The following is a 21,199-nucleotide window of genomic DNA, read 5'->3' as shown; positions in this document are numbered from 1 at the left end:
TCCACGATGATGTGCACTTTACTTGCGAAATGGGATTGGTTCTTTCTCCGGACGTTCATCTTAACATGGAACTCAAAAACACTTTCGATTGCTTTGTCGGAGCGAATCCCGAGACATCCTGTGTATTAGTTATTACTTGTTTATTACTTACTACGCATGGAGTGCTTCGGACCTTGTACGGATGACCCTTTCACTAGTAGAACAGAGATCGGAGTTCTGGTGGTACGGTGTCCGCCAGGGTATTGAGTATCTTGTCATCCGACACTGGAATTTTTTTGGGGGGGATCTAAAAAGAACCGCCATCTCTTACTATCCCTCATCGCGCAACCGCCAGCAGGTCAAAAACTTGGCCAATTTTAGTAAAACTAAATCGAAACCCCCCAAACACAACGCCACTACGGAGTACTCGAATTGCCGCCCGAAACGGAAAGGTCTCGCTTCACGCCATGACGGCTAGACCGCATTGTTTTTTTACTTCTGGGCATAGTGACGATGCTTGCATCTCATGCCCCTGTTCTAGGTAATGTGGGATTCAATGCCCAAGCGCAATTTAAGAAACCAATATCAGGGTTTGGCCGTGTGATTGGATGTCCCTAACATGGCGCATACGCTGTAATTCGGAGTCCGTTACACCACTTGAGCTGCACAGTCGATTTTATTGTTTGAACTTCCTACTCCGGATCTACATTTACGAGATGTGTACACTGAAATACACATACATATACATACTCTGTATTCCGTGATACAACATACAATGTGGTTGGAACCTTCAGCATCAAAGCGTGTCGATCTTCATCCTGTTCCCAAGTCGAGACCTAGGATCAAACTTTCGAAGCGGTTCGACCGCTAGGGCAAGATCAGGGTCAGGGCACACCGAGGCAACGTTACATAGCCAATGATCGTTTGGCCCGGTTCACACTTTTGACTTTACAGCATACATAGACCCCTACGTTGTCCCGACTCCATGATAGGGGATGTTCGCTCCAATCGGTTTCCGTAGGCCTCGTGGCGCCCCCAGACTCCACATGCCGCTACTGAAAGCCTGCCCTTTGTGGCCCCTTTTTCAATCGATCGCGCCTATTATGCTATTCCACAGTGTGTTGTATGGTAAGGTCGTACGCTTAACCCCACACGCATCTTTGGTGCTATCTTTAGCTACCATTAGCTTTGTGGGACCTAATTATTGGCAAAGGGTGTTTGATATATATATAGTATATCGTTAAGCCTTACCATCAAGGAAAGGGGCGTTCGTGAGATGTTGGCTTGAGTGGACCTAGGCGTTTTCCGAAAGTTCATCCTCCCCTATCTCGTGGGATATCCTTGACCTTCCTCATTCGATCTTTGATCTCAGTTGTGTCTGAGTCTCTGTTGTGCCGGGTAAGGGGCTTCTCCCTATCAGACCGCATCCTAGGAATCCCGGGGTTTTGTTCTACTCACCTGACATCCTTTGACATATTCTGAGCATCGCGCAGCGCCATGCACACGAGACGAATAGTCGAGTGATTTGTGGACATCCAAGTCCAACTTTCTACTGCTCGATGGCTTGAACCTTGAGATGACAGATTCCATAGAGCTTCCAAGGTTATTCCCACTCACACAGCACCGACAGATATACGGTGCAAGGATGATGTCCTTCGCGCCCACCCAGGATATCAATTCAGCTTTGATGCAAGACGATCCCCATCTGCCACCTCATCTCGTCGCCTAGTCCACTCTACAAAATCCGATTTCATCTGATCGCCATCAACAATCACCTAATCGTCACCCAACCCGACCGATCAGCACTGACGCGTCATGTTTAGCGCGGATGACACAAGCGAGCGGCACCGAGAACAATTCAACTTGTTGGGCGTATGTCTCGCGAACATTCCGGTTTCCGTACGGAATCCAGATATACCGACTTTTTTTCGTACCACAATGGGGTCGGTGTATCCTGTAATACAAACCCACACCCGTCAAAGCTCATACAGTGCAGACTGTTTGGAAAGGATCGGAAAAAGTAGCTGCTCTGCGCGCTCCTTTTCAAATAAGGTGTTGCAAAGCCCTCTATTTTTATGGATCGGCGAGTACCATGGCCTTCGTCAGGGTTTCTTGTCAGTACGGTCGTTCTTGAAGAGCCAGTGAGATCGAGGATCAACCAGCAAAGTTCTCGGTAATGGCTCAATTTTCTATCATGAGGAATACATTGTTGGCATTATCAGTCTACGGAAGCTTTTGTGTAGACAAGTACCCGATTTTGTCAGGGTTCTCGTGATTTTATCTCCATGTTGTGTATACATAGGATTGGCTCAAGACACGATTCAAGGTCAACCCATCTACTCCGGGCAACGTCAATTTTGCGCATAGAAACCCAATCCAACTATTGCATCTGCATTTGCGAGCTTCCTGGAACTCACTGGGACCCAATTTAGATCGAGATTGACCAGGTGCTTGTCTCAAATTAACCCAATTTGTGATATCCACACTGGGGCTATCTACTCCGTACGATGTTATACGATTGGCCCCATCTATAGGACTTGGAACCGGCTCTCCCGGCAAGAATCGGGTCTAATTTAAACCACAGCCTTGGGATCAAACCCTTCGACAGTGCTTCGTGCTCTGTACACAACCCGATCTTTTGAACGCCCACCTTCCGAAAAAAGGGAAAAAAAAAATTCCAAATTTAACGGTGACAGCTGAAATGCGACTGGTGCGGATCGACTAGGGTTTTCGGGCCCATGTCATCATCGGGTCTCATTGCGCAGCCGTAAAGTTGGGCTAAGCCACACCTTTCCAAGAGATCGAATCTTAGCCTTGGAGCCTGGAACTAACCCCCTCAATCCTATATATCTGTGGGTAGTCAATCGAATTCTTTTTTGGGATGTGTGGATTTAGAGACCTTCGCAATTTGTCATGAGATAACAGGTAAGATAGTTTTGCAAAATGTCGGGCACTTTGGAAAAGCTGAACGCCGTCCAGCGGAAGATCTCTATGGCCTATGATGGGTCGTTTTCAGGTGGGAGTTCTGAGGAGACTTGAATTTACAGTGACGACGGCACTAAAGCAACGCAAGTTTACAAGAACGTCAAGTAGAGATGGGCTTTGTTATCCTTTTTTTTTTTTTTTTTGGTTTTTACCCTCCATCTCACTCGTCACCAGGTATACCTATAGGTACATGATGTCCCGACAGAATCAAGAGGAGAGAAATATGAACCCTGGTAATTGGGAGAATGCTCTGTATTCTACAATTAGAATCGACTACATCGACAAAAAAAAAGACATTGAAATGTATTCCGTGTTCTGTACTTTCTACTTTGGACGTTCTACTTTCTACTCCGTACATAGACATGTGTTTCAGCTCAGACGCTTTCTGAAACATTAGAGGCCCCACCATAGCCCGACCTCTGTTGTCGGCTGTGTCGCTCTATTAATATTCTCTACGGAGAGAAGAGAGTTTCCAAGTCCTACAAATGTTAGAACTAGACCCTCGTTGCTTAAAATATACTCTAGAAGAAGTACTCCATACGAAGGACTCTATTTCTTATATGGTGGAGTAACAGGTCACCTGCCGCATCTCTCGGTAACTTCCAACTCCACTCGTTTGTTCTCTCTACCTTATCTCTTTTACTTCTGCCTCTGCTTCTGCCTCTGTCTTTGCCTGTGCCTTCACCTTTGCTTCACCTTCTCCTTCTGTTCTGCCTTTCACATTAAAAAAAAAACTTTTTTTTTTCATTCACTCCAATCCGTCTTTTCCCCTTCCCCTCCCCCGGACTCACCAAGGCAGACTGGGCCAAGGTCGACACTGTGGCGACTCTCGCAGATCCAAACGAGTTGTTTTTGCCTGGCGAAAGGCAAAACAATCTCGCCATGCCATCCCCTGTGCCTCTCCTTCGGCCGCCAGTTCCTGGCGCTCGCAACAATAACGGCGGCAGCCCACGGGCCCCGAAGCTCACGTTAGGCATTCCCCCCTCACCTAGCGCCAAACCCGTCAATGGCAATCCGGCCCCCGCCCAACTACCTCAAATCCAAACCCAACCCCAACCTCAGTCTCGCCCGTCGGGTCGACCAGCACCACCACGATTGCATCTTGCTACTCCTATGGGCAGTCAGCAGAATGTATCCCAGCCAACCCTCATGCCTAACGGTCGACCCGCCCCGCCTCCACTGAGTACAAATGGTCTAGGAGGGGGAGGTGCGCCCAGTCTAAAAATCCAGACCAACGGACCAGCCTCGTCAAACCCTGCTTACTCGACGATCAATTTTGCCATGGGCCTCCGACAGCCGGATGGCTCGTCAGATCCGTCCTCGGCAATTAGTTCGGTGTACTCAGATCGCGAGAACGGAGACCGTGAAAACAACGCAAACGGCCTTCTTCCCGATCTGGACAAACTGAGTCTAGAGAAGGGCCGGCCCCTCGACGTGGATGATCTCGACGACGAAGGCTGGCACGCGGCCAGTGAACAAAATATGATTGTTGAACTGGGAAGTCTGGGAGAGGGTGCTGGCGGAGCTGTCACCCGATGCCGCCTCAAGGAGGGAAAGACTGTTTTTGCATTGAAGGTGAGTCGTTTTTGGCTCGTCAACTTTTGCACACCTGCTCTCGGCACTCGAAGCTAACACCCCATTCTAGATCATTACTACGGATCCAAACCCAGATGTCAAGAAACAAATTGTTCGTGAGCTTAACTTCAACAAAGACTGCGCCTCGCACCACATCTGTCGTTACTACGGTGCTTTCATGGATAAATCCACGGGCACCATCTCTATTGCCATGGAGTTCTGTGAAGGTGGAAGTCTGGACAGCATTTATAAAGAGGTCAAAAAGCTTGGAGGTCGCACTGGAGAGAAAGTCCTGGGCAAGGTCGCAGAAGGTGTCTTGAATGGGTTGACCTATCTCCATAGCCGAAAGATCATTCATCGAGGTACGAACCATTTTTCCGTGAGAAGCACTGACCATGAGTGGCTAATACCTTCTAGACATCAAACCATCGAATATCCTTTTGTGCCGTGATGGCAAGGTCAAACTCTGTGACTTTGGTGTCAGCGGTGAATTTGGTACCAAGGGCGACGCCAACACCTTCATTGGCACTTCCTACTATATGGCCCCAGAGCGCATTACTGGTCAATCATATACCATCACATCCGATGTTTGGTCTCTCGGTGTAACTTTGCTGGAAGTCGCGCAGCACCGGTTCCCCTTCCCTGCTGACGGGACTGAGATGCAACCCCGTGCAGGGCTAATAGATCTTCTAACTTATATCGTCCGCCAGCCAATTCCCAAGTTGAAGGATGAGCCACAAAATGGCATTCGCTGGTCGGACAACTTCAAATACTTCATCGAATGCTGGTATGTGCTTTGTCCTTCTCATTCCGATTTTCTATGCTAACTCGACCACCAGCTTGGAAAAAGAACCCCCTCGACGTGCCACACCCTGGCGGATGCTGGAACATCCATGGGTGCAGGACATGAGAAACAAGAAGGTCAACATGACGAACTTTATAAGGCAGGTGTGGGATTGGAAAGAGTAAACAAGTCCCCAGGGACCCTTTCTTAAGGGTGCTTTGCTGCTTTACTGCTTTGCTGCATTTCTTTTGAGTATGAGTGGCTGGACCCCAAGGATTGACCTGGCTGTCAACAACTCAACCCCGTTTATCACGACTCTACTTCGTATCCATCTGCGTTTTGTGCTTTCCGCTGGCTCCCCCGGGCCGGAACTCGCGGGGCTCGACATTACTCTCATACCCCCTTATCATCAGCAAATGCTTTTTCCTTTCTTTCCTCGACACGAATCTTATCGGCTACGCTTCACCTCCTACGATCCTTGATGGCCTGACATTCTCCATGCGTCGCATATCATTCGATCATTTCGCCCTCTTCTTTGTTTCCCGCTGTTTCCCTCATCTTCTTACGATGGACTGGTCTCTCTCCTTTTGCTTTGGTCTTTTTCTGTCGCATCTCGATTCTGGACATATCCTCCGTCTTCGTATATCGCGTTTTGTTTTTAGTGTACAGCTTGCTTGCTTAGTTTGTTTTAGGGTTATATTCTAGGTCTATTTCTCGCTTTGCACTGGATGCGGGAGTGTTGCAATGCTTTGGAGACTTCCTGTGGGACATTTAGGCACTTAATACCATTGCATCTTGTCTTCGATTACAGTTATATGGACATGGGCACAGAAATATAAGTACCGACTTGCCCATTATAAGACTCTCCGTGCTCTCGTGGAATTGCCAGATTCGTCTATACAACCAGCCATGCTATGGCTTTGCAACTACCGATTCTTGTAACAATCAGCCCTTGCGCTTTGAGAGGAAAATTGTCTCATTGTTGTCGTAAGAGCTACATACAGCGCAGGCTTCACTACGCATCCTCGTCAACCACAGAAGCAGCTGAAAGAAATTCTCACCTTCAGTCACTCGCAACCCCAGATGATTCCCATGTCCCCTACTTCTTGCTCACCGGATCAGCGCCAAGAACCCAGCCAATCCCACTAACCAAGCCCCCTGTCATCATGTTGCTAACCATATCCCTCTTCCTAACACGCCCTTCCCTATCCAGCGACAGCGGCCGATCATCATCCCGAGGAGCAAGCGACGCCGAACCACCAGCTGCACCCCTCAATGGGAAAGCATTCTTATGCAGAGCCAAAGCCGCCCCACGAGCAACCTCAAATAGACCCATAGGCGCCTCGTGGCGATGAGAGTTCGGCAACGCAGCGCGCCGTGCGCGCGCTACACGCTGCTGCTCCGTATCAAAAGCATCGCGCTCTGCGTCTGAGGGTCCAAATCCGCCCGGGATGGAGGTCAATTTATCGCCTTTTGTGTCCCAGAGGTCTTGTTCCTGCTGCTCGCGCGCACGCAGCGAGGTGATTTCTTCGTCGCAGCGACGCCAGGCGCCGAGGATTTCTGGGAGTGGGTCTGGAGATGGAACGAGGACTAGTGCGAGGGAGAGTAGTTCCATTCGTTGAGAGAGGTGTGAGATTTGGGATTGGAGGGTTGGCGGTGGATGGGTTGGTGATGTGGCGCGGTAGCGACCTGCGTTGTAGACGGCGCGCCAGGTGATATCATCGGGGACGGGGGTAGTGTTTAGGAGGGGGGAGGAGGCTGAGAGGAGGGACGGGGGTGTTAGTCGGGTTAGGATGTAGGAGTAGGCAGTGCCGAAGTCGTTGGAGGATAGAGCAGAGGCAATCGCCAGGGAGGTAATACGGCGTTCTGCCGTGAGGAGAGCGTGCTCCTTTGTGGGTTTGTGGTGAGTTGGCTCGTCTTCGGCTTCGTGTGATGCCGCTTGCGTGGGAACGTCAGCGGCTACTAGGTTCCCTCCAATGGAAAGAAGATCGTCCAGTTTGGTATAACTCTTAGCGTTTTGCTCAAGTACTTTCTCAATCAAGAGGATGGGATCGTGATGGACGCGAATGCTAACAGGCTGGAATGGAACACCGTGTTGCAGAGTCAGTGAATAGTATGAGAGTGCGTGTGTTGCGGCAATGAGGGCGTGAATCTGTTTGAATACAACAGACTCTGGGAAGTGAGATGTGAATGATTGTAAACTATTTACTGTCAGTACCGAGCCGATATGTCCTCTTTTAGTAGCAACACGTACATGTCATAAGCTCTCTTCATTCCGCCCCGGGTTCGATTTCCGTTGCTTGCATTATCATACGCTGTGAATATGGCTTCTTGAACCGCAGCTTCCACTTGAGCATGATTAAGCGGCGCTAACTTAGAGTTGGTGTATATATCGATAGCCAATTGATACTCTAGAAATAACATCAGTATGAACAATGAAGGATAAAATAGGGCCATATTACCTCTAGCTGCCAGCAACGCCTTGAAGATTTCCAATTCAACCGTGTCGCGTGGAATCCGCCAGAAAAGTCCATGGTATGGTGAAGGTTCATCCCAGGCGTTGTCGGACTGTTCCGCCTGCCAATCTCGAAGCCAGAGCAATCTTTGTCGAACCATAGACCAGCCTTGGTTTACATTCGGTTGCTTCACGATCGAGTTCACCACATTTTTGAGTTCGGCCAATTGCATTGCCTCGGTGCTGTGAACACACAAATTTGCTGCAACCCGACAAGGAACCAAATGACCAAGTTCGGTAAGTATACGAAGGGAGAGAAGTAAAGCGCTAAGAAACGAGATCGATGAGGGTGATGGCTTTGTAAGAGGATTCGTCAGACTCAAAAGGCAGTTCTGCAATAGGGATGCGCGGGATGTCGAGGAAATTGACTCGGTATCATAGTGCACAGATGGCAGTTCCGAATCTGAAGTGAGGTACGAGCTATCTTCAAGATCGAGGAGCTTTGCAACCCTCGCCAAGACCTGAAACGAGCCCTCCAAGACAGCCATCGATGAGTCCGCATGGGCATACACCACAGCAAGACCGGACTGGCAGTATCGAACCTGTAGATCTCTCGCCTGCTCTTTGGATAATTGCGTGCCAGCATTGTCATATCCTCCCAAGTCCACATCTGATGGTCCATCCCAGTGGGTGTAGGCACTCACAACACTATCGCGGTCTACGAGACTCCGCGACAGTAGCCATTCGTTCACGTGTTCCCATCCATCCAGTTCCGTTGCTTGAGGTTTCTCGCAGCCTTCGATGAGGGAAATCGAACTCTGCTGGGCTGCTTCGTTAAGCCTCCGCCGTTTTGTCCGATTACCACCATAGAGCCAAGGTCCAATCAGACCCCTCAGATTGTTGACCAGGTCCATTTTGCTTTCTTCGGTGCTCACCAAAGACAGGAGAATGTTGACCGCGGTTTGATCGTCCATAGACTCCAGAATCTCAAGAGATATAGATTCGTCGCGATGAGCATAGAATTCGTAGTTCAGTCGAAGCAATGGTAAGAGGCTCGATATCAGCCATGTTCGAATGAGTGGCGATTTCTCGTAGAACGGGACAATAAGTTCAAGGATAAGAGGCTGGAGTGCTGTTTCCGAGTCAATCAGATGGGCCCGGTGGATAAGAAATTGGGTCAACGGATCTGCTGAAGCTATCTCGTCTTCCTCGTCAGGGCGTTGCAGTGGCCGTAAACGAAGCTTCCTCACGCGCTTCCTTGCAAGCGATTCGGACAAGTCTTGGACAGCAGAGGTATTTATCAATCGGTCAGATGGCAGATTAAAGCTATTCGTTAGCTCTTGTAGTACCGAGGTGTACAGAGAGGGCTCTGTGCTCTCTGGGAGAAAGGTCAAGATGATACGCAGGAGGCGTTCCACCGGAAAACAATGGGGATACCGAGCCTGTAGAATAGGCAAGTCTGCCACATTACCAGCTGCGCAAAAATGCGTAGCTAGTAGAATAGCATGTGCATCGGACAGCTCTTCGAGAGCCATGGTCAAGCCAAAGAGACGAAGCAGTCCAGTGAGGTGGCCTCATAGTTGGTGATGACTATGTTGCATACGGCGGGTGCACGGACCAGTTCGGAAACGAAAGGGAAGAGTCGCATCCACCAGCACCTCATCACTACCTTTTTCGCGGTCTCTGTGCCTACCACTTACTCAGTTACCTCCTTCTACATATCACAATGGCTTCCGGCTACGGTAACAACGGCGGTATGTGCTCATTTCTCCATCCCAAGGGAACCTGGTCGGATCCGCGCCAACATCCCCTCGGATCACAACTTGCGCACGCAGTTCCCTCCCCCGCGAATACAACCGGCTAACGCACTATGGCTTTTTACTAGGTCCCGGCCGCTGCTATCCCTTCTGGCAAGAGGTTCTTGGTTGCTACGTGGTGAACTCGGGCGATGGTGCGGCTGGCAAGAAGAAGTGTGTGCCCGCCCTGGACGACTACTATGAGTGCCTTCACCACCGGAAAGAGGTAAGGACAACCCCCGCTCGATTGAGATAAGTGCACACAGATAAGTGCACGCTTGATGGACCTGAGTCTAACAATGGAAAATTGGAACAATAGGCTCTCCGCACTATGAAGATGCAAGCTGCCTATCGCAAGGCCGAGGCCGCACATCCACGAGAGAATGCCCCTAAGGCTGAACAAATCCGGAGCTTAGGTCTACTTGGGAAGGAAGAGGAGGCAGCCAATGTGTTGAGCCAACGGTGAATGGGAAGGATGTGCTTATTCTTTTTCAATGCTTGTGATTCCGTGTTTCCGCCCCGGGACTTTTGCCCGGAGCCTGTGACTGTATAGAAACGCTCAACTGGTTAACTTTCAGGTCTGTCAGTGCCAAATGATACTCCAATTCAACGACAAACAGTGCTTATCCTTTGTTTTGATGTGCTTGATATATAATGGATTTCGGAAATGGCAGATGCTGCCATGTAGGATGAGACAAATCTCGATCTCAGCAGTCTACTTGACGAAATAAAATGGATTTTGATTGGGCGCAGGGAAGTAAGTCGAACTAACAGTCCCACACGCCTAGCCACTTATCCCAGGGTTCTTTGTACTGCTGGGTTCTCTTTTTTATATGCTTGAGGGAGATTTACTTTCGAGATTTTGTGATGCTATAAACCCATGGCTGTCTTTATGACAAAGGTCCAAGCCTACAGACGTGATTTATGTGCCCCACTCGAGGGGGACCACAGGAGAATAATGCGTGAAGGAGAACATCTTGCAAATTGTGCGAGTTTACGGAGAACTGCACGGATATATATAGTTCGGCAGGCCGATTGGTGCACTTGGATAGGAGCAAAACTAGATTGACACTTGCATATTCTTACAAGTATAGAAAAGCTCACTTCTGAGGTAGCCTGATCACATATCCTTCAAATATCATGAAACCATCACATAACTACTTTGATGTACATGCACTGCTGATCATTCATGGTTCCTTGAACTTTCAAGAGGCCATCTGGCATGTCTTGGCATTTCTCCATCCTTCCTTTAAAGCTTGAACGAATTCTGAGATATCGGTTTTATTGAATTCACAGAAGTTCGCTCCGTCACAATATCTTTAATACGTTGATCTAGGTATTTTGATCAATCTAAATGCTCTATGTCATTCAACGCGTTTCATGGACTCACGTGATCATTTTAGCAGCAGAAAAAAAAATCGGCGCGCTGTGAGTGGAAGCCCACCGCCTGCGCTAAACCACAAACGGCCTAGGCAGAGTGACCCAAACATGGACCAGCGCGCCGGGCAGAAGCACCCCCAATGATATAAACCCGGCTGCGTGACCTCGACCCTCGCTCTTGTGTACTAAATCTGAATCCCACCGCTGACTCAGCATTGCGGCTTGAGGTGTTAGGTGTTTGGTCTTTGTTTTTCATATCGAGGTCCTTCCACCCTAATTGCGCGCTTTGTCGCGCGCAATTGCTCTTTTCTTTGCGGTATTCACTTTTTTTTTCCATTTATTCAAATTGTGCCGCATAGTCGGGAGAAAAGTGAAGACCCGCGATGGCTTCCCGGTAAGCCCTTCAGCCAATCACCACGCGCATATCACGTGAAGCTAACCTAACCTAACCTAGACTCGACCGTCTCGTCACGTGAGTACTGACCAATGCGTGTAATCACGTGAAAACAGTGACCACTGACCAATGACAACACAGGCTACTCGAGACGGGCAGTACTCAATTGATTCGTAATACTGCTGCTCAGCAGCTTGCAGATGTGCAGAAACAGCATCCAGATGAATTATTTAATCTACTCGGGCGCATCCTGCCTTACCTCAGATCCAAGTCCTGGGACACAAGGACAGCTTCTGCCAAAGCTATTGGACTGATTGTCTCCAACGCAGATATTTATGATCCCAACGAGGATGATGGACTCCAGATCAAGTCTGCAGCAGCAGAAGAAGCTGATGATGATGATGATGATGATGATGATGATGATGATGATGATGTGGAGATCAAGTCCGAGGTCAAAACTGAGGAGCCAATACTGGCTGATGATATCCTCAAACTCGACACCTTGGACATCGCTTCCGTTTTAAGATACGGTAAGCGGCTGCTCGGAAGTGCGGGCAAGGAGTATGAGTACTCCCTTGCATCCATGGAACCAGCTTCACGCCTAAAGCACCAAAAGAAGACTTTGACTTCGCGGCTGGGTCTCGAAGGTGAGTACGTTGAAGAAGACCTCATCGAGGATATCGAATTGGCCCCTAAAGTGGTGACTCCTGCCTCAAAGCATGAGTCAACTATTCTGCCAATCTCTCATCAAAAGAGTCTGCATGAAGCTCCCTCCCGCCGACCCTCCTCGCCTAGTGAAAGTGTGATGAAAGAGGACGGGGGACTGAGCAAACGACAACTTAATCAGCTCAAGCGGAAAAACAAACAGAATGCCAAGATGGGGGCCAACAAAGTTCGTGTCGTGGATTTATCTTCCCGTCGACAGTCTGATATTGTCACAACCCCTGTGGCCACAACTCCCCATCCCGTCAAAGCAGAGAACGGAGATGATCAGAACGGCGAGACAAAACCAGATTACTTTTCCTTTGAACGTACTGAGGGTGATGACGATTCCAAGCTTGTCACTGAATTCAAAGGAGCTGCCGTGCCAGAGCGACCTCATATCCAGCCAGATTTCGTGGAACAGGGTGCAGGATGGCCTCTTGAACACATGTGTGAATTCTTGACTATGGACATCTTTGACTCGAACTGGGAAGTTCGACACGGCGCCGCAATGGCCCTACGTGAAGTAGTCAGGGTCCAGGGCGTGGCAGCCGGCCGCCTGGATGGAAAAAGTCGCTCAGAAAACGATGCACTCAACCGCCGATGGCTGGATGACCTCTCATGCCGACTACTCTGTGTTCTGATGCTTGACAGATTCGGGGATTACATTTCAGACAATGTGGTTGCCCCGATTCGCGAAACCGTGGGCCAGACTCTTGGTGCTCTTCTATCACACCTACACCCGAACTCAGTCCGAGCGGTCTACCGATGCTTATACCGAATCATAATGCAGACTGACCTTGGACTGGACCGCCCCGTATGGGAGGTCTGTCATGGAGGTATGATTGGGCTGCGGTACCTTGTCGCAGTTCGAAAGGACTTGCTTGTCAAGGATCCTAACATGATGGATGGCGTCCTGGAAGCTGTCATGAAAGGCCTCGCTGATTATGATGATGATGTTCGGGCTGTTAGTGCCGCCACACTTGTTCCTATTGCAGAGGAGTTTGTGTCCTCCAGGACTGGCACTCTTGGCCCTTTAATGAACATCGTCTGGGACTGTCTCTCCAATTTGCAGGACGATCTTAGTGCTAGTACAGGCTCTGTGATGGACCTTTTGGCCAAGCTGTGCACATTCTCTCAAGTGCTGGATGCTATGAAGGCCAACGCTGCAGATGATCCGGAAGCGTCATTTGGAAAACTTGTCCCCCGCCTCTACCCATTCCTCCGTCATACCATAATCAGCGTCCGCTCGGCAGTCCTTCGGGCTCTCATGACATTCTTGAAGCTGGAGGGCGAGGGCACCACAGATTGGGTGGATGGTAAGGCTTTGCGCTTGATCTTCCAAAATCTTCTAGTGGAGCGCAACGAGGGTGTTGTCAAACTGTCTGGCCAAGTGTGGTCTGAACTCCTCAATGTTGTTGAGCTGCGCGGTTCATTCAAATTCGAAGAGGAGTTGTCGGACTCCATTCAGCCTCTCGTCACTTTGACTCTGGGCGCTTTCGGTGTTCCCCGGTATCCTATCCCCATGAACGCCTCGCTCTTTATTAAGCCGTCTGGTCTGCCATTCTCCGCCGCCATCCCAGCTCCCACCCCCTCTAAGGGCTCTCCCTCTGCTTCTATTCCGGGAGGGGGTGAGATCAAGGTGGGACGGAGGCGCAAATCGGAGAAAAAAGAAAAAGAACCACCCCCTCCCTCAGCCCACAACGTGGATGGACACATGCTTTCTGGTGATATCGACCTCGTTGGGGCAGATACCATGCTGAGATCCAAGATCTACGCCGCAAAGGCCTTGGGCGGGCTGATGTCTTTCTGGGACAAAAATGAACTACCAAGCCTTTGGCCGGCAATTCTGGATGGTCTTGATGTCTCTGCTTCTACAACGCAGCTTGCTTCGGCCATGGTCATCGAAGAGTATGCTCGCCAAGCCGGACCAGAGAGCAAATATCGCTCGTCTCTATGTGACCGTCTTCGACCAATTCTCGAAGGTGACCGCCCATCCTGGTATGCGGACATTGCGTGCTATCTTCATGTCGCACGCTCTCAGTGTCATTCGCTGTTGAATACATTCCGGGATCATGCGCATGTGGCACCTTCTCGGCTGCCAACTTTAGCTGTGGTCGTCCAGGGCGACTCAGAAGCTGGGCCTAACGCGTTTTCCTTGGCGGACGCCGAGAAAATTGTTGGCCCTGACTTTGATCGACTGAAGAAAAATCTTACACCTGCCCAACGAATTACTGCAACTCAAGTCTTGAATGACACTCGGACCACTGCGCAATCTGCTGTTGAGGAGGCACGGCTGATGAGGGAACAGCGGGACATGCGTGTTCTAGCTGCGACTGCTGGTGCCCTGGTCGCGTTGCGGGATATCCCCAAGAAGCCTGGTCACATCATCAAGGGCATGATGGACAGTGTCAAGAAAGAGGAGAACGTAGAACTTCAGCAGCGCTCTGCAACAGCAGTGGCAGGCCTCATCGAACATTACACAGCTGCCACAAAGCGTGGACCAGTCGACAAAATCATTGGAAATTTGGTCAAATATTGCTGTGTGGACACTTCCGAGACACCCGAATTCCCGCACAACGCGCAATTGGAGAGATCAATTTTGTCCCTACGCAAAGAAGAAGACCGACGCGATCATCCAGATGCGGCCAAATTCGAAAAAGAGGCAAGAGAGGCACGGATTATGCGTCGTGGTGCTAAGGATGCGCTTGAGCAGCTAGCAGTCAAATTTGGCGCTGAGCTTTTGGAGAAGGTACCGAATCTCGCGAAGTTGGTTGAACGGCCGTTGAGAGACGCTCTGGCAGAGGACGAACTTCCTGGGGACATCACTAACCCAGGGAATGAACTTGGCCAAGAGATTGTGGATGGCCTGTCTACGTTGCGGGCTCTGCTGCCCAAGTTCCACCCGGGTCTCCACGAATGGGTTATAGACCTTATGCCGATTATCGCCAAGGGTTTGCAGTGCCGTCTTTCTGTTATCCGCTACGCAGCAGCCAAATGTTTCGCTACAATTTGTAGTGTCATCACGGTCAAGGGCATGACAATGCTGGTTGAAAAGGTCTTACCAATTATCAACAACGGGTTGGATGTCAATCACCGCCAAGGCGCGATTGAGTGTATCTATCATTTGATCCATGTCATGGAAGACGAGATTCTCCCCTATGTCATCTTCCTGGTGGTTCCTGTCCTTGGCCGAATGAGCGACTCCGACAACGATGTGCGTCTTCTAGCAACAACATCATTCGCCACCCTCGTCAAACTGGTTCCCCTGGAGGCCGGTATTCCCGACCCCCCTGGCTTCTCAGAAGAGTTGCTTAAGGGCCGTGACCGAGAAAGGAAGTTCATGTCCCAGATGCTGGACGTACGTAAGGTCGAGCCATTCGAAATTCCAGTTGCCATCAAGGCTGAGCTCCGACCTTACCAGCAAGATGGTGTCAACTGGCTTGCCTTCCTCAATCGCTACAATCTCCATGGCATTCTTTGTGACGACATGGGTCTTGGTAAGACCTTACAAACCATTTGCATTGTGGCAAGTGACCACCATATGCGAGCGGAGGAGTTTGCCAAGAGTCAATCGACAGACTCTCGAAAATTGCCTTCTTTGATTGTCTGTCCGCCTTCTCTGTCTGGACATTGGCAGCAAGAAGTCAAGCAGTATGCCCCATTCCTCAGTTGCATTGCATACGTTGGCCCTCCCGCGGAACGGTCAAGACTTCAATCCCTACTGGCCACCACAGATGTCATTGTAACTTCCTACGATGTTTGTCGCAACGACAACGATATTCTTTGCCCTATCAATTTTAACTACTGTGTGCTCGACGAGGGCCACCTTATCAAAAACCCCAAGGCCAAGATCACGTCGTCAGTTAAGAAGTTAGCTAGCAACCACCGTCTGATATTGTCTGGTACTCCAATCCAGAACAACGTCCTTGAATTGTGGTCATTATTTGACTTCTTGATGCCCGGCTTTTTGGGAACAGAGAAGGTCTTCTTGGATCGGTTTGCCAAGCCCATTGCAGCGAGCCGTTTCAGCAAATCCTCTTCCAAGGAACAAGAAGCAGGTGCATTAGCAATTGAGGCACTACACAAACAGGTCCTGCCATTCCTACTCCGTCGTCTGAAAGAAGAAGTCTTGAATGATCTCCCTCCTAAGATTATTCAAAACTACTACTGCGATCCGAGTGAACTGCAGAAGAAACTGTTCGAGGACTTCTCTAAAAAAGAGCAGAAGGAGTTGGCAGACAAGGTGGGCAGCGCAGACCGAGGCGACAAAGAGCATATCTTCCAGGCGCTTCAATACATGCGACGTCTATGTAACTCTCCTGCCTTGGTTGTCAAAGAAGGCCACAAACAGTACAATGAGGTGCAATCCTTCTTGGCTGCTAAGCGTTCAAATATCAGAGACCTTTCCCACGCGCCCAAGCTAAACGCTTTGAAAGATTTGCTGGTGGATTGCGGTATTGGCCTTGACCACACAGCAGAGGGTGAACTGGATACAGGCGCAAGCTATGTCAGCCCCCACCGAGCTCTTGTGTTCTGTCAGATGAAGGAGATGTTGGACATTGTGCAGAATGATGTCCTCAAGAAACTCCTCCCATCCGTTCAATACCTTCGCCTGGATGGTGGTGTGGAAGCAACCAAGCGCCAGGATATTGTAAACCGATTCAATACCGACCCTAGCTACGACGTCTTGCTCCTTACCACTAGTGTTGGTGGATTAGGTCTCAACCTTACTGGTGCAGACACCGTCATTTTCGTGGAGCACGACTGGAACCCGCAGAAAGATATCCAGGCTATGGATCGTGCTCATCGTATCGGCCAAAAGAAGGTTGTCAACGTATACCGCCTGATCACGCGTGGTACCCTGGAGGAAAAGATCTTAAAGTAAGTAATCATCGTTCCACATGAACCCCGCATATGTATGGAGACTAATCTGAACCCTGCCACAGCTTGCAACGATTCAAGATCGACGTCGCCTCCACCGTGGTCAATCAACAGAACGCCGGGCTTGGAACAATGGACACAGACCAACTGCTTGACCTGTTCAATCTGGGTGAAACGGCAGACACAGCTGAGAAGCCAAGCGACACAGCTGGCAACGAGGTTGACATGGTTGACATTGACGGCGAGGTCAAGGAGAAGGGCAAGAAGGGCTGGCTAGATGATCTGGGCGAGCTCTGGGATGACCGCCAGTACCAGGAAGAATACAACCTGGATTCGTTCCTGGAAACCATGAAAAACTGATACATACTGTGTCGTCCATCCCTGATTCGAAGCTCGCTCCAATCCGGGCTCGAGGTCTACCTTTCTCCCTTGCTTTGCTAGCATCTCAGATGCATATCTACCACTTTCCGCCCCCCTGGGTCTGATTCATATCTTTACACCTCTTCGGTTCACCTCTTCGGTTCAACCCTCCCCGAAAACTCCTTCATATCTCTTCAACTCCCGAATGATTGTCATGCTTAATGTCACTGTACCATTCTCTATCCTATACCATGGAGGCTCTTGTCTGCACGGCAGACAAGAGCATAATCGCCTGTTTAGCACTTGTTCTACCGTTGGGAAGGCTCTCTGTTTTCTTCTTGTTCTGTTTTCTATTCTTTTTCGAACCCTTCATGTATTGCTAGCTGTTTTGATCTCCGCGATGGATGGAGTCTAATTCCTGTTTCTTGTACATAGCAAATTCTTTGATTCATTCGCAACTTTGATATCTTCCTTCTGTAGAACAAAAGTGGCGTAAACTAGCGGATTCTTCACTTTACGTTGTTGGGATGTTGACAAGTTAGAATGCACACCACTGACCATGCTTAACTTTGTTCACGAACTTTGCCACAAGAGTTCCTTTGATTTCGAAAGGTTCATTGACAACAAATACACAGAAACAGACACACCATGGCACCCTCCCAATAGCAATAGCCCGAAGGCATAACAAACAATAAACGCCATATTTCCCACGAAAGTGTTACCCGTTAAACGGGCAAAAAAGGAAGGAAGATGAAAAACACCAGACTCGAAAAAAAGATATTTCCGTCAAAGACCTTCAAATATGTTAGTGTAGATACAAATCAAGACTGGAAATGTTGGTTCGTTGACACCACAGAAGAGCATTACTGCAGCATGTGCTGGGCTGCAAGGGCCCAGAAGGGGGAAAAAAAAGTAGCAACAAAAAATCAGGCACTAGGTTGATCATAAGGCTGAAAAAATTAAGTCATCAAGGCGCTGCCTAGCGCGCCCGGTGTGTACTCATCAGGTCATTGCATGTTCAGGCCTGTCTCTTCGGCTTCGAAAGCATGTTGAGGCGGCTCATGCTGAGAACACCACGACTCTTTTTCTTGCTAGCTGGTGTGACATTTTGGCCAGAAGGACGCACAGGAGTCTTGGTAAGACGCTTTTTAACCGGGCTTGGAGTGGGCGGGTTGGATTTGAACCTCTTGCTGCTGCGCTCATCAGACTGTACATCGATGGGCGGCACATTCTCACTATTTGTCGCGCTGGGAGAATCCTCGTCATTTATCTCGCTGCGGTGCCGCTTCTTATTGGCAATGCCATGAGCAATGCCATGAGTCACCACGGGAAGCTCTTGATAAGGAGCGGGCTGTTCACCGGCATCCGATTTGCGAACATGACGAATAGACTTAATTGCAGAAGTAGGAGTACTGGACGTTAAGACAGCCGAGTTCTTCTCGGGAGTGAGAGCGGGGAGAGTGGGATAGACCACATCTCCAGCCATGGAACGACGCTGAGCGGAAGAGGCCTTGGAAGGAGAGGGTGAGGCGACAGCAAGTTCATGGTGAGATTTCACACTTGGGGTGAACTCAACGTGCTTCTTTGGCGAAGGGGTTGGAGCAGAGTCGCTTATATCACCAGCTCCTCCAAAGAGCGACTTGGGATTGAAATCGGGCGCTGCAACGTGGGTACCAGATGCAATTTTGGCAGGGTCGCGGGAGAAAAGAGGTTGGCGCTGACGAAGAATAGACCTAAGGCTACCAAGGGTGGGTAACTTGTTCTTGAGGCGTGGGTTGAAATCAGTGTGAGGAGTTCGAGGTGATGCCATTGTTTTGGCAACCGGAGATAACCTCAAGGATGGAATCATTGAGGTTCTCGGTGCCTTGATGCTGGTAGAGGTCGTACGAGCAAGCGAAGCATGTGTGGGTGTCAGGAGGGAACTGCGAATGTTTGTGCGAGGGCGAGGGCGAGGGCGAGGACCTGCAGGTCGGCGAGGGGTTTCGACCTTCTGTGTTTGATCCTTAGATTCATGACGAGTGGATGCATCATCGCTTTGATTGTGCTTGATACGCTTAGCTGTTGTAGCGGCTGTGGGGGTGGATAGCTTTGAGATCTTAGTGGCAGAGCGAGAAGGGGACGAGTTCTGGCTCTCTGGTTCGTCAAGCTGCGCCTTGGACTTGGTCCGCTTCAGAGACTTGGTAACAGGCTGGAAACGACCGGGAGTAGCCCGGAAAGACGAAGCGTGCCCAGCAATGGAGTCCATCTTTCTGAATTCGGCCATGTGGATATCGCTGAAGCGGTTGGCCTTCCCCTGTGGCATGGCGATCTTCCGGTCTTCTTGAACCTGTTGGGCCTTGTGATCTTCATGCTCTTGCTCTGAGTTGCTTTGGACCATTTGCGCCTTAATTCGAGCAGCGTCAGCACGGACGCTTTCCATCAGCAGTTTGGCCTCGTTGCTGAGTTCAGTCTCCTGGGAGTGAAACTTGTATTCGAATCCTGGGGTCCCAAATTGGTCGGTCGCGGGAGAGGCCTTGGATTTGGTCGGGGTGTCGTCACTGATGCCATGCTTGACTATATTACCATTGGCATCTTTCTTAATGGGGTTGAACCCGAGGAGCAGACCCAAATCTGCGTGCTTTGTTGTGCTTTGTTGTGCCTTGCTGGGATGCATTTCTTCGCGGGACGGACGAGCCGCAGTCACACTAGTCGGTGTCCTCATACTAGCACGCTTTTGCTGAATAGACGCACGAGGCGTTTTTTGAGAAGGAGTTTTCCTCAGGGGGGTTTGGAAGTGTGGGAGTTCAGAGCTGTCAGTCTCTTCGCCTTCGGCAACAGAGTAAAGTCTGGAAGCTGCGACTGGCTGAGGGGTCAAGTCTTCAACCTGAAAAAACCCCAAAAAAACAATACAAGTTAGTTTGCCGTGATTTCTAGGATTGCAAGGCCTCAATATGTCCCACGACAGGTGTTGTTGCTATGTTGCTTACCTCCGGGGTGCCCTTGGCACGAATGCGCGCAGAACGGCGGATCGCCATAATCAAAGACGCGAATGCGAGGAATCAACAGATATCAGCAGATTACAATAGCGTGAAGAAGCAGTGCAGGGGGTCACTGGGTCGAGGTAGGCTGTGAGGAGGCATCAAAAGTCGAAGCGAGCCCAAAATGTAAACAACGCGCTTGACGTCAGATGACTCAGCACTAATCTCCCTGGCTACTTTCATACTTTCATTACGGAGCACTCTTTTCTTGATCTTCATCTTTCACCTTTTAATCTTACTCTTTCGACAGATCCGTTTCCTTAGTCTTCTTTGGCGACTCCGGGTTAATCTATCTTCGCTCTTTACATACTCTGAGAGCTGAAAGGCCTAACATCTGAGGCAAACAAGCAGGCCCACAAAGATTACATGCGTGGCAGTATCTTTTCGAGTTTTGTGATAATAATTCATCAATCAACGGCAAACAAAAACATGGATTTGTTCAACTCTTGTTCAATTGGAGACTAAATAGGAAACAAATACTCAACAACTTCTGGCTACTCGCTGCTTGCCTTTCGATCATGAAACAATGTACACCAATAGAAGAAAGAGAAATAGGGTGGCACTCGACTCTCGACCTAGCGTTGATCATGGCTAACAGTGAAGTCCTATAGCAGATACTCAGGGCACAATGTTGGGGCAGCTGAATCTTGCACGGCGAGCATATAGCTTCTTCTGTAATTCTTTGGTTACCAGGTGGCAGCCCGCATGATTCAGAGTCAGCTTCCGATCTGCTCCTATGAGCCTGCTGTCTAGCAAGGATTCCCTGCAATCATGTTGAATGATTCTGGGTCTTTTGATCCATGTTTGGGACTTGTGTGGTCTCTTACCACGAAATGAAATGGCCGTTGGTGGGCTGATTGATTTCCTGACCGAGATCAACTGGGCTAT

The 21,199-nt window shown here is 49.6% G+C and overlaps 5 protein-coding genes across 5 annotated transcripts; 3 read left to right on the top strand and 2 right to left on the bottom strand.

Annotated features, from left to right (window-relative positions):
- Window positions 1-3,846: 3,846 nt before the first annotated feature.
- Window positions 3,847-5,508, top strand: Pdw03_4471 (MAP kinase kinase (Mkk2), putative; the record flags this gene model as incomplete). The annotated part of the gene is made up of 4 exons (XM_014675627.1): window positions 3,847-4,539; window positions 4,610-4,901; window positions 4,957-5,326; window positions 5,379-5,508. The coding sequence occupies 4 exons, from the start codon at window positions 3,847-3,849 to the stop codon at window positions 5,506-5,508; spliced, it is 1,485 nt and encodes a 494-aa protein (XP_014531113.1).
- A 914-nt stretch (window positions 5,509-6,422) lies between these two features.
- Window positions 6,423-9,313, bottom strand: Pdw03_4470 (Protein transport protein Sec39, putative; the record flags this gene model as incomplete). The annotated part of the gene is made up of 3 exons (XM_014675628.1): window positions 6,423-7,524; window positions 7,578-7,734; window positions 7,786-9,313. 3 exons carry the CDS (start codon window positions 9,311-9,313, stop codon window positions 6,423-6,425), a joined length of 2,787 nt encoding a protein of 928 aa, XP_014531114.1.
- Window positions 9,314-9,504: 191 nt separating this feature from the next.
- Window positions 9,505-10,040, top strand: Pdw03_4469 (NADH dehydrogenase iron-sulfur protein 5-A; the record flags this gene model as incomplete). The annotated part of the gene is made up of 3 exons (XM_014675629.1): window positions 9,505-9,532; window positions 9,664-9,800; window positions 9,894-10,040. The coding sequence occupies 3 exons, from the start codon at window positions 9,505-9,507 to the stop codon at window positions 10,038-10,040; spliced, it is 312 nt and encodes a 103-aa protein (XP_014531115.1).
- A 1,297-nt stretch (window positions 10,041-11,337) lies between these two features.
- On the top strand, window positions 11,338-17,294 carry Pdw03_4468 (TBP associated factor (Mot1), putative; the record flags this gene model as incomplete). The annotated part of the gene is made up of 4 exons (XM_066100757.1): window positions 11,338-11,348; window positions 11,409-11,426; window positions 11,490-16,934; window positions 17,000-17,294. 4 exons carry the CDS (start codon window positions 11,338-11,340, stop codon window positions 17,292-17,294), a joined length of 5,769 nt encoding a protein of 1,922 aa, XP_065956157.1.
- Window positions 17,295-18,312: 1,018 nt separating this feature from the next.
- Window positions 18,313-20,308, bottom strand: Pdw03_4467 (erythromycin esterase; the record flags this gene model as incomplete). The annotated part of the gene is made up of 2 exons (XM_014675630.2): window positions 18,313-20,157; window positions 20,261-20,308. 2 exons carry the CDS (start codon window positions 20,306-20,308, stop codon window positions 18,313-18,315), a joined length of 1,893 nt encoding a protein of 630 aa, XP_014531116.2.
- Between the last annotated feature and the right edge of the window lie 891 nt (window positions 20,309-21,199).

This window comes from Penicillium digitatum, chromosome 1, assembly GCF_016767815.1.
Source record: "Penicillium digitatum chromosome 1, complete sequence".
Taxonomy (NCBI): domain Eukaryota; kingdom Fungi; phylum Ascomycota; class Eurotiomycetes; order Eurotiales; family Aspergillaceae; genus Penicillium; species Penicillium digitatum.
This window is presented reverse-complemented; position numbering and strand designations above follow the sequence as displayed.